The 13,894-nt window shown below is 44.2% G+C and overlaps 1 protein-coding gene across 1 annotated transcript in view; it reads left to right on the plus strand.

The window, feature by feature from the left end:
- CEP104 (centrosomal protein 104) overlaps positions 1-13,894 on the plus strand; it is a 120,050-nt gene that overhangs the window by 97,081 nt on the left and 9,075 nt on the right. The window contains exon 21 of the mRNA XM_056544355.1: positions 11,403-11,493. Within this exon, the coding sequence (XP_056400330.1) occupies positions 11,403-11,493 (91 nt within the window). The remainder of the gene's footprint in view (positions 1-11,402; positions 11,494-13,894) is intronic.

Below are 13,894 nucleotides of genomic sequence, written 5' to 3' on the forward strand. Positions count from 1 at the left end.
ATTCTGGCCTCATTTACGCAGCGAAATTTTCGAGCAGAATATGGCGGCAAAATTCCACTCGGAAATTCCAATGGAATTCTGCTGCAGAATATCTGTGGGGGAAACATCTGCCACCGAAATTCCGATTCCGCCTTCACAGAAAGGACGAACGAGTCTATGGAGACGGATCATTTCCATGTGATCCCAGTGTCGCCATGTTCGGCTGGCGCCTGCGGAGTGTCCGCCGTGTGATCAAAGCGTAAACTTAAAGGAGTTGTCCAGGAATAGAAAACCAGAGCTAATCTTTTTCCAAAAAACAGCGCCACCCCTGACTTCAGGCTTTGTGTGGTATTGCAGTTCAGTTCCAAGTTGTAATACCACACACAACCTGAGGAGGGGTGGGGCTGTTTTTGAAAGAAATAGGCTCTGGTTTTCTGTCCTGCGATATCCTCTCTACACTTGACAGTCTACAGCAGTGTTTCCCAACCAGTTAATATTCGCTTCTGCCGCCTCTGTCCCGCCGCCCCGCATCATCCTAAATTGTCATTTTTTTGTTTCCTAAATAAGGCAGATTTGTGATCCCGCCCTGTAGCACCACCTCATATAACAATACGACATCTCTCCTAATGACAGATGGTGGAGGGAATAATAATAATCATTATACTCCCGGAGCGCGCGTCTGCAGAACGTAATCCGGGATGAGCGCGGTCTCCGCCATGACAGGCGTCCTCTGTATCATCATCCTGCTTATATATACACAGAGAACAGACGCTGCCAGAGACTCCAGAGACACAGCGGCCGCTGCCAGGGGAACTCTGCCCCTAGACATCTTATCCCCTAAGCGAAGGACAGGAGACCCCGCGATCTCTGTGCAGCACCCGACGTTTATTCAGAACGCTGGGTGCAGGCGGCGGGGTCGTGATGTCACGGCCACGCCCCCTCGTGATGTAATGCCACGCCCCCTCAATGCAAATCTATGGGAGGGGCGTGGCAGCCGCGACCCACCCCCTCCCATAGACTTGCATTGAGGGGGTGTAGCCGTGACGTCACGACCCCGCCGCCCGCTCCAAGCGTATTAAAGTGTATCGAACGCTGGGGCAGTGGAGTACCCCTTTAAACTTCTCAGTAATCTCAGTGAAAGCTGAAAACAAACAACATGGCTGACACATGAACGATAACCCAGCTTTCCCAGACTCCTGAATGGTAAATCAGCATATTTGTATAGCAGCAGAGGATATATCTCTGTATCAGCTGACAATGAAGTTGTTAACCCAGCTTTCCCAGACTCCTGAATGGTAAATCAGCATATTTGTATAGCAGCAGAGGATATATCTCTGTATCAGCTGACAATGAAGTTGTTAACCCAGCTTTCCCAGACTCCTGAATGGTAAATCAGCATATTTGTATAGCAGCAGAGGATGTATCTCTGTATCAGCTGACAATGCAGTTGTTAACCCAGCTTTCCCAGACTCCTGAATGGTAAATCAGCATATTTGTATAGCAGCAGAGGATGTATCTCTGTATCAGCTGACAATGCAGTTGTTAATCCAGCTTTCCCAGACTCCTGAATGGTAAATCTGCTCATTGCTGTAGGATTATTGAATCTGAATGGCGGCATTAATAGGCGATCTTTACCCCTCTGGACGGCCGCCGCCAATATTTGGTCAGGTGTCTCCGGTTACCGGCGATATTTTAGTGACTATTCGGCGTCTTCTCGTTTACATTGCTCTGGACTCGGTGCCAGTTGGCATCGCTATAATGGGTATGGTGGGTGTGATGTGCCCCCCGGACCCCTATTCAGTGACTATTCCCTGTAAGTGATCCCCCCGGGGCACCTGTAATAAAGGACACAGAGTTATAATCTCAGATAAAGACGTGTTGTCCCGCGCCCGCTCCGCCGCCGCCACCGCGCACATTCCAGCACAGGCTTCACGTCTTTAATTGGCAGAAGAAAATGAGAAGAAAGGGGGGATTTCTTTGTTATGCGATAGTTTTGCCTCATTCCAGGAAAGATTAAGTGGAGGGGCCCCGGGAGAACGGGCCGGGTAGATTTCAGGTGGACGCTCTCAGGGGCCCCGGCCCTATGTAGCAGACCCTGCAGTAAGCGGACGCTGCTGAGGGGGACGGAAATGATTGAAGCAACTAAATCCTCCTCAACCGTGACACCCGGGACCGACGTGATTCATAGAGGAGAGAGGCCGATCAGCGGCCCCTATAATATGTCTGACCCCTCAGACGGGGCCCCTATAATATGTCTGACCCCTCAGAGCGGGGCCCCTATAATATGTCTGACCCCTCAGAGCGGGGCCCCTATAATATGTCTGACCCCTCAGACGGGGCCCCTATAATATGTCTGACCCCTCAGAGCGGGGCCCCTATAATATGTCTGACCCCTCAGAGCGGGACCCCTATAATATGTCTGACCCCTCAGACGGGGCCCCTATAATATGTCTGACCCCTCAGAGCGGGGCCCCTATTGTATGTCTGACCCCCTCAGAGCGGGGCCCCTATAATATGTCTGACCCCTCAGACGGGGCCCCTATAATATGTCTGACCCCTCAGAGCGGGGCCCCTATTATATGTCTGACCCCTCAGAGCGGGGCCCCTATAATATGTCTGACCCCTCAGAGCGGGGCCCCTATAATGTCTGACCCCTCAGAGCGGGGCCCCTATAATATGTCTGACCCCTCAGAGCGGGGCCCCTATAATATGTCTGACCCCTCAGAGCGGGGCCTCTATTGTATGTCTGGCCCCTCAGAGCGGGGCCCCTATTGTATGTCTGGCCCCTCAGAGCGGGGCCCCTTTTATATGTCTGGCCCCTCAGAGCGGGGCCCCTTTTATATGTCTGGCCCCTCAGAGCGGGGCCCCTTTTATATGTCTGACCCCTCAGAGCGGGCCCCTTTTATATGTCTGGCCCCTCAGAGCGGGGCCCCTATTGTATGTCTGACCCCTCAGAGCGGGGCCCCTATTGTATGTCTGACCCCCTCAGAGCGGGGCCCCTATAATATGTCTGACCCCTCAGAGCGGGGCCCCTATTGTATGTCTGACCCCTCAGAGCGGGGCCCCTATTGTATGTCTGACCCCTATTATATGTCTGGCCCCTCAGCGCGGGCCCCTTTTATATGTCTGACCCCTCAGAGCGGGGCCCCTATTGTATGTCTGGCCCCTCAGAGCGGGGCCCCTATTGTATGTCTGACCCCTCAGAGCGGGGCCCCTATAATATGTCTGACCCCTCAGAGCGGGGCCCCTATTGTATGTCTGGCCCCTATTGTATGTCTGGCCCCTCAGAGCGGGGCCCCTATTGTATGTCTGACCCCTCAGAGCGGGGCCCCTATTGTATGTCTGGCCCCTCAGAGCGGGGCCCCTATTGTATGTCTGGCCCCTCAGAGCGGGGCCCCTATTGTATGTCTGACCCCTCAGAGCGGGGCCCCTATTGTATGTCTGACCCCTCCGAGCGGGGCCCCTATTGTATGTCTGACCCCTCAGAGCGGGGCCCCTATTGTATGTCTGGCCCCTATTGTATGTCTGGCCCCTCAGAGCGGGGCCCCTATTGTATGTCTGGCCCCTCAGAGCGGGGCCCCTATTATATGTCTGACCCCTCAGAGCGGGGCCCCTATTGTATGTCTGACCCCTCAGAGCGGGGCCCCTATTATATGTCTGACCCCTCAGAGCGGGGCCCCTATTATATGTCTGGCCCCTCAGAGCGGGGCCCCTATTATATGTCTGGCCCCTCAGAGCGGGGCCCCTATTATATGTCTGACCCCTCAGAGCGGGGCCCCTATTCTATGTCTGGCCCCTCAGAGCGGGGCCACCCATCGCTCTCAGACACTAAGTCAACCGGGTCTGTGGTCATCAGAACATCCAGGAGAACCATGGGACACGTCTGCTACAGCCGTTCCGTCTGATTCAGGTGAATGGGATCGAGCTGCAAATCCAGGCACAGCCTGCGCACAGAGGGGGGCGCTATTTCTAGAACAAAAAATGGTCCACTCATCCGGATACTTACAGCCCTTTCCTTTATATGGATGTATTTTGGAGTGCGTCAAAAAGTACAAAACTTTCATTATACTTTTTCATTGGTTTGGCTTCAGTATGACAAATTACTTCAGTATAAAAATCTTAATCCTTCCAGTACTTATCAGCTGCTGTATGCTCCACAGGAAGTTGTGTAGTCCTTTCCAGTCTGACTACAGTGCTCTCTGCTGACACCTCTGTCCATGTCAGGAACTGAGCAGGAGAGGTTTGCTATGGGGATTTGTTGCTTCTCCGGACAGTTCCTGACATGGACAGAACTTCCCGTGGAGCATACAGCAGCTGATAAGTACTGGAAAGACTACATGATTCCTCCAGGGTATACAGCAGCTGATAAGTACTGGAAAGACTACATGACTCCTCCAGGGTATACAGCAGCTGATATGTACTGGAAAGACTACATGACTTCCTCCAGGGTATACAGCAGCTGATAAGTACTGGAAAGACTACATGACTCCTCCAGGACATACAGCAGCTGATAAGTACTGGAAAGACTACATGACTCCTCCAGGGTATACAGCAGCTGATAAATACTGGAAAGACTACATGACTCCTCCAGGGTATACAGCAGCTGATAAATACTGGAAAGACTACATGACAGCATCCCGGTTTACAGCAGCTAATAAGTCAGTGTTTCCCAACCAGGGTGCCTCCAGCTGTTGCAAAACTACAACTCCCAGCATGCCCGGACAGCCGTTGGCTATCCGGGCATGCCGGGAGTTGTAGTTTTGCAAGAGCAGGAGGCACTCTGGTTGGAAAACCCTGTAATATGGACTGGAAAGAACTACACAACTTCCTGTGGAGCATACAGCAGCTGATAAGGACAGTGTATGGACAGTGGAGTGGGCCTCCGGTTGACCAGCAGAGGATTGGTCTGGTGCCGTCTTCTGTGTTCAGTGACTGCAGTTTCTTGTATTTATTAGAGAGGATTTGGCGCGGTGACCGGTATAATCCGCGTTGCGCCTGTTGTATCGTGGCCCCCACCCTGTTTCTTCCAATAACACAGTAACAAACGCCACTTCCCGTCACTCCTCGGGCTCTGCCAGCATTTCATCATGTGGTCCCCGGTGATGCCGCTCACAGGCCTCTTGTATGGACATTTATATTTGGCGTCTGACGATCTCCCCGCGGACTGCGGTGAATCGGGGCGTTGGTTCTGCCCTTCAGAATGAACATTTACAAAAACTCTCCGGGAAATGTATTTTCCTTTATATAATGCAGAACAGGATATTATTAGAGAATGATAGAGGTTCTTGTGTATACCTTGTGCTTACCTGTTTAGCTGATGTGGCAGGCGTGAGTTTTCAACCATACTGATTGCAATTCCATTGCTGAAATGATTTCCTAACGCTGCCTACATTTCCCATGAATCCCTTGGCTTATCAGGTGTTTTATGAAGGTTGTAAGTCTTAGGCTGTGTTCACATGATGTGTATAACTACTATATATCCTGATCCCATAGAAATAGCAGCAGTATACAGATAGAGCTGAAGGGGAGGTGTATAACTACTATATATCTTGATCCTATAGAGATAGCAGCAGTATACAGATAGAGCTGGAGGGGAGGTGTGTAACTACTATATATCCTGATTCCATAGAAATAGCAACAGCAGTATACAGATAGAGCTGAAGGGGAGGTGTATAACTACTATATATATCTTGATCCTATAGAGATAGCAGCAGTATACAGATAGAGCTGGAGGGGAGGTGTATAACTACTCTATCTTGATCCTATAGAGAGAGCAGCAGCAGTATACAGATAGAGCTGGAGGGGAGGTGTATAATTACTATATATATCTTGATCCTATAGAGATAGCAGCAGTATACAGATAGAGCTGGAGGGGAGGTGTATAACTACTCTATATCTTGATCCTATAGAGAGAGCAGCAGCAGTATACAGATAGAGCTGGAGGGGAGGTGTATAATTACTATATATATCTTGATCCTATAGAGATAGCAGCAGTATACAGATAGAGCTGGAGGGGAGGTGTATAACTACTCTATCTTGATCCTATAGAGAGAGCAGCAGCAGTATACAGATAGAGCTGAAGGGGAGGTGTATAACTACTATATATATCTTTATCCTATAGAGATAGCAGCAGTATACAGATAGAGCTGAAGGGGAGGTGTATAACTACTCTATATCTTGATCCTATAGAGAGAGCAGCAGCAGTATACAGATAGAGCTGAAGGGGAGGTGTATAACTACTATATATATCTTGATCCTATAGAGATAGCAGCAGTATACAGATAGAGCTGGAGGGGAGGTGTATACTTACTATATATCCTGATCCCATGGAGATGGCCACAGTATACAGATAGAGCTAGAGGGGAGGTGTATAATTACTATATATACTGATCCCATAGAGATAGTAGCAGTATACAGATAGAGCTGGAGGGGAGGTGTATAATTACTATATATACTGATCCCATAGAGATAGTAGCAGTATACAGATAGAGCTGGAGGGGAGGTGTATAATTACTATATATACTGATCCCATAGAGATAGTAGCAGCAGTATACAGATAGAGCTGGAGGGGAGGTGTATAACTACTACATATCCTGATCTCATAGAGATAGTAGCAGTATACAGATAGAGCTGAAGGGGAGGTGTATAACTACTATATATTCTGATCCCATAGAGATAGTAGCAGTATACAGATAGAGCTGGAGGGGAGGTGTATAATTACTATATATACTGATCCCATAGAGATAGTAGCAGCAGTATACAGATAGAGCTGGAGGGGAGGTGTATAACTACTATATATCCTGATCCCATAGAGATAGTAGCAGTATACAGATAGAGCTGGAGGGGAGGTGTATAACTACTACATATCCTGATCCCATAGAGATAGTAGCAGTATACAGATAGAGCTGGAGGGGAGGTGTATAACTACTATATATCCTGATCCCATAGAGATAGCAGCAGTATACAGATAGAGCTGGAGGGGAGGTGTATAACTACTACGGTATATATCCTGATCCCATAGAGATAGCAGCAGTATACAGACAGAGCTGGAGGGGAGGTGTATAACTACTATATATCCTGATCCCATAGAGATAGCAGCAGTATACAGATAGAGATGGAGGGGAGGTGTATAACTACTATATATCCTGATCCCATAGAGATAGCAGCAGTATACAGATAGAGCTGAAGGGGAGGTGTATAACTACTATATATCCTGATCCCATAGAGATAGCAGCAGTATACAGATAGAGCTGAAGGGGAGGTGTATAACTACTACATATCCTGATCCCATAGAGATAGTAGCAGCAGTATACAGATAGAGCTGGAGGGGAGGTGTATAACTACTATATATCCTGATCCCATAGAGATAGTAGCAGTATACAGATAGAGCTGGAGGGGAGGTGTATAACTACTATATATCCTGATCCCATAGAGATAGTAGCAGTAGTAATCTGAAGTAATTGTGGGGTCAGATGACACCTTGTCTTAGTAGGTGAGGTGCCCGACCTCTGCCCCCCCAGGAGTGAGGGGGATTATGGGACGCCGTCACCTTTTCCTTTGAGCCCGTCTCCTCGGTGACATCCTGCCGCCCACGTGTTTCTCTACAATTTCAGCACTTTCATTCCTCGCACATAATCTCAATGTTTCCTTTTGAGAGAAACGTTCACAATGTCGCCCGCTTGTAATTCCTCCGATCACTGTCAGGTCGTGTTACCCCGAATCCCTGGTGTCTCCCGTGTCTTTGTGGATGGAGTAAGGACAGGAGATCACTCCCAGGCATAGGAAGGGTTAATACTGAAATCTGACAAAGAGCTTCATATCCCATCTGCTGCCCAGACCATGATAACTGCTGCATGCTGGGAGTTGTAGTTTTGCAACAGCTGGAAACCCTGCCCTACAGGATAAGGGCGCTCTGTCCTGTTTTTGGCCTCACGTAAGTGGTCACTCTGTTTCTCCCATAGACCATAATGTAGCCTTTCTCCAAGATTGGTCAGTAATGAGGGGCCGTCCCCCCAGAACTTGGCTTCATATCTTTGGGAGAAAAGCATTAAAGGGTTCTCCACCGTAAGGTGATTTTAGTACTTACCTGCCAGACAGTATTGGACATGCTTAGGAAGGATCTGCGCTTGTCTTGGGGCTAAATGAGTCCACTATAACCCTGCTGCTTTCTTTTTGTGAAATGGCTATTTCCTGTTAGAATTCCCTCCCTTCAACCATAAGTCCCAAGATCCTTTTGTTTGTGTGAAGTCACTTTTCTGCCTCTCAAACATCAGCCACCCCACCCATTGAAGCACACCTGAGCTCCCTACCATGCTGTGCTGTGCATGAAACTACAATTCCCTAGCTGTAGCTCCACCCATTGAAGCACAGACAGGCTCCCTTTCAACGCCTGACTAGTGATGTAATGTTTTGGGCCGAACTGCATGAAACCTGGGAAAATCTATGACAACATTCATTGTGTATGCTGCCTAAAATGAACATCGGGGCAAAAATCACAGCACAATTGTGAGGCCAACCATCAAACACAGGTACAGACACTGTATAATGAACTGCACTAACTTTACAGCCCCTGTAGCATAGTCACATAAGATAAAATCCTGGAATACCCCTTTAGGGCACGTTCTCACCTGACATATACGCAGTGTATTTGACGCTGCGTAAAATCTGCAGCAGCAGCGGGAAATACGCCGCGTATCCCTCACTCACCATACACACAAGGCTTTCTGGTGGCAGCCCTGTGTGTGTAGTGAAATACGCTGTGTATACGTCAGGTGGGAGCATACCCTTAAGTTTCTATAAAATGAAGTATTTCTCACAGGAAAGGATTGCAGTAACATGTTTATTCCCTTTGTGTGTGTGTATATATATATATATATATATATATATATATATATATCTCCTCTGTATATATATATATATTGCAGTAACACAGGTTTTGCTATACACATGTTTATTCCCTTTGTGTATATATAGATCTCCTCTCCTCTGTATATATATATATAGATCTCCTCTCCTCTGTGTATATATATAGATCTCCTCTCCTCTGTATATATATATATATATATATATATATATATATAGATCTCCTCTCCTCTGTATATATATATATATATATATAGATCTCCTCTCCTCTGTATATATATATATATATATATATATATATATATATATATAATCTCCTCTGTATGTGTATATATTGCAGTAACACAGGTTTTGCTATACACATGTCTATTCCCTTTGTGTGTGTATATATATATAGATCTCCTCTCCTCTGTGTATATATATATATATATATATATATAGATCTCCTCTCCTCTGTATATATATATATATATATATATATATATATATATATATATATATATATATAGATCTCCTCTGTATATATATATATATATATATAGATCTCCTCTCCTCTGTGTATATATAGATCTCCTCTCCTCTGTATATATATATATATAGATCTCCTCTCCTCTGTATATATATATATATATATATAGATCTCCTCTCCTCTGTGTATATATATATATATATATATATATATATATATATATATATATAGATCTCCTCTCCTCTGTATATATATATATAGATCTCCTCTCCTCTGTATATATATATATTGCAGTAACACAGGTTTTGCTATACACATGTTTATTCCCTTTGTGTGTATTGGAACTAAACCAAAAAAGGAGGAAAAAAAGCAAATTGGACATAATGTCACCAAACTCCAAAAATGGTCCGGACACAATTAATGGCCCCTTAACTTTAGATTTGGTTGCACCCTTTGGAAAAAATAACTGGAATCAGTGTCTTCCTATAAGCATCAATAAGCTTCTTACACCTCTCAGCCGGAATGTTGGAGCACTCTTCCTATAACCATCAATAAGCTTCTTACACCTCTCAGCCGGAATGTGGGAGCACTATTCCTATAACCATCAATAAGCTTCTTACACCTCTCAGCCGGAATGTTGGACCACTCTTCCTATAACCATCAATAAGCTTCTTACACCTCTCAGCCGGACTGTTGGACCACTCTTCCTATAAGCATCAATAAGCTTCTTACACCTCTCAGCCGGAATGTTGGACCACTCTTCCTATAACCATCAATAAGCTTCTTACACCTCTCAGCCGGAATGTTGGACCACTCTTCCTATAACCATCAATAAGCTTCTTACACCTCTCAGCCGGAATGTTGGACCACTCTTCCTATAACCATCAATAAGCTTCTTACACCTCTCAGCCGGAATGTTGGACCACTCTTCCTATAACCATCAATAAGCTTCTTACACCTCTCAGCCGGAATGTTGGACTCTTCCTTTACAAACTGCTCCCGGTCTCTTATTGGAGGCGCCTTTTCCCAACAGTAATTATAAGATCTCTCCACAGGTGATCAATGGGATTTAGATCTGGACTCATTGCTGCCACTTCAGAACTCTCCAGCGCTTTGTTGTCATCCATTTCTGGGGCTTTATGACGTATGTTTGGGGTCATTGTCCTGCTGGAAGACCCAAGATCTCGGACACAAACCCAGCTTTCTGACACTGGGCTGTACAGTGCGACCCAAAATCCATTGGTAATCCTCAGATTTCATGATGTCTTGTACACATTCAAGGCCCCCAGTGCCAGAGGCAGCAAAACAACCCAAAACATCACTGACCTCCCCCATATGTCACTGTAGGTACTGTGTTCTTCTCTTTGTAGGCCTCATTCCGTTTTCGGTAAACAGTAGAATGATGGGCTTTACCAAAAAGATCTATCTTGGTCTCATCTGTCCACAAGACGTTTTCCCAGAAGGATTTTGGTTACTCAAGTTCATTTTAGCAAAATGTATTCTTGCTTTTTTCTGTCTCTGTGTCAGCAGTGGGGTCCTCCCGGGTCTCCTCCACAGCGGGGTCCTCCTGGGTCTCCTCCATAGCGGGGTCCTCCTGGATCTCCTGCCATAGTGGGGTCCTCCTGGGTCTCCTGCCATAGTGGGGTCCTCCTGGGTCTCCTGCCATAGTGGGGTCCTCCTGGGTCTCCTGCCATAGTGGGGTCCTCCTGGGTCTCCTGCCATAGTGGGGTCCTCCTGGGTCTCTCCTCCATAGCGTTTCATTTCATATAAATGTGGACGGATAGTTTGCGCTGACACTGCTCCCTGAGCCTGCAGGACAGCTTGAATATCTTTGGAACTTGTTTGGGGCTGCTTATCCACCATCCAGACTATCCTGCGTTGACACCTTTCATCAATTTTTCTCTAGTTCCAATGCACACAAAGAAAATAAACATGTGTTACTGCAATACTTTTCTGTGAGAAATACTTAATTTTCTAGAAAAATTTCAGGGGTGCCAACATTTACCGCCCTGACTGTAAAATATTGTTCTGTGCAAATCTTCTGGTTTTATATGAAAATAATAGAACTTGTTACTGTTTCTGGGTTTTACAGGCCTGGAAATCTCACCTGATGGGGAAAGATGGATGCAAGATGAATCCTCGCAGGACACTGGCCCTTCAGAGGACACAAGGAGGCGCTCAAGGTGACACACTTATTACCAGATCTATCAGATCTTATAGGTACATCACCGGATCTACCAGATCTTATAGGTACATCACCGAATCTACCAGATCTTATAGGTACATCACCGGATCTACCAGATCTTATAGGTACATCACCGGATCTACCAGATCTTATAGATACATCACCGGATCTACCAGATCTTATAGGTACATCACCGGATCTACCAGATCTTATAGGTACATCACCGGATCTACCAGATCTTATAGGTACATCACCGGATCTACCAGATCTTATAGGTACATCACCGGATCTACCAGCTCTTATAGGTACATCACCGGATCTACCAGCTCTTATAGGTACAGCACCGGATCTACCAGCTCTTGTAGGTACAGCACCGGATCTACCAGATCTTATAGATACAGCACCAGATCTTATAGGTACATCACCGGATCTACCAGATCTTATAGGTACATCACCGGATCTACCAGATCTTATAGGTACATCACCGGATCTACCAGATCTTATAGGTACATCACCGGATCTACCAGCTCTTATAGGTACAGCACCGGATCTACCAGCTCTTGTAGGTACAGCACCGGATCTACCAGATCTTATAGGTACATCACCGGATCTACCAGCTCTTAGATATACATCACCAGATTTTATAGATACAGGATCTTATAGATACATCACCAGATCTCATAGCTACAGCACCGGATCTACCAGATCTTATAGATACAACACCGGATCTACCAGATCTCATAGATACAGCACCGGATCTACCAGATCTCATAGATACAGCACCAGATCTTATAGATATGTGGGTTGAATGACACTTTAGGATTATCTGCAACTTCTGGTATTGCTTGTAATTGACTGTAACCACTGAGGCGTCACATCATGTAAACTGTGTATAAGAAGTGACGGCTGTATATAAGGGAGGGGACGTCCTGTGGTTACAACAGCTTCATTCTATTTTCTGACCATATATATTCACATACAAGTATAATTAGGGGACGGAAGCGGCTCTAAAAAGATTTGTTTCAGTTCGGATATTATAAGGTGTTTTTTCCGTTCTGTTCTATGATACATAATGAAATGTCTATGTATACGGCCTGTCTATAGGAGTGTAATGTATGATCATCATCAGGAGTGTAATAATATAGAATAGTCATCTATAGGAGTGTAATAATATATAATCGTCATCTATCAGGCGTGTAATAATATAGAACAGTCATCTATAGGAGTAAAATAATATATAATAGTCATCAGGAGTGTAATAATGTATAATAGTCATCTATAGGAGTGTAATACTATATTATAGTCATCTATCAGGAGTGTAATAATGTATAATAGTCATCTATCAGGAGTGTAATACTATATTATAGTCATCTATCAGGAGTGTAATACTATATTATAGTCATCTATCAGGAGTGTAATAATATATAATAGTCATCTATAGGAGTATAATAATGTATAATAGTCATCTATAGGATTGTAATAATATATAATAGTCATCTATAGGAGTGTAATAATATATTATAGTCATCTATAGGAGTGTAATAATATATAATCATCAGGAGTGTAATAATATATAATAGTCATCTATCAGGCGTGTAATAATATATAACTGTCATCTATCAGGCGTGTAATATATAATAGTCATCTATAGGAGTGTAATAATATATAATAGTCATCTATAGGAGTGTAATATATAAGTCATCTATAGGAGTGTAATAATATATAATAGTCATCTATAGGAGTGTAATATATAAGTCATCTATAGGAGTAATAATATATAATCATCAGGAGTGTAATAATATATAATAGTCATCTATAGGAGTGTAATAATATATAATCATCAGGAGTGTAATATATAATAGTCATCTATAGGAGTGTAATAATATATAATCATCAGGAGTGTAATATATAATAGTCATCTATAGGAGTGTAATAATATATAATCATCAGGAGTGTAATATATAATAGTCATCTATAGGAGTGTAATAATATATAATAGTCATCTATAGAAGTGTAATAATTTATCAGGAGTGTAATAATATATAATAGTCATCTATAGGAGTGTAATAATATAATTTATCAGGAGTGTAATAATATATAATAGTCATCTATAGGAGTGTAATAATATATAAGTCATCTATCAGGCGTGTAATATACAAGTCATCTATAGGAGTGTAATAATATATAATCATCAGGAGTGTAATAATATATAACCATCAGGAGTGTAATAATATATAATAGTCATCTATAGGAGTGTAATAATATATAATCATCAGGAGTGTAATAATATATAACAGTCATCTATCAGGCGTGTAATAATATATAACTGTCATCTATCAGGCGTGTAATATATAATAGTCATCTATAGGAGTGTAATAATATATAATAGTCATCTATAG

The sequence above is a fragment of the Hyla sarda genome, chromosome 10 (genome assembly GCF_029499605.1).
Source record: "Hyla sarda isolate aHylSar1 chromosome 10, aHylSar1.hap1, whole genome shotgun sequence".
In the NCBI taxonomy this organism is placed as follows: Eukaryota; Metazoa; Chordata; class Amphibia; order Anura; family Hylidae; genus Hyla; species Hyla sarda.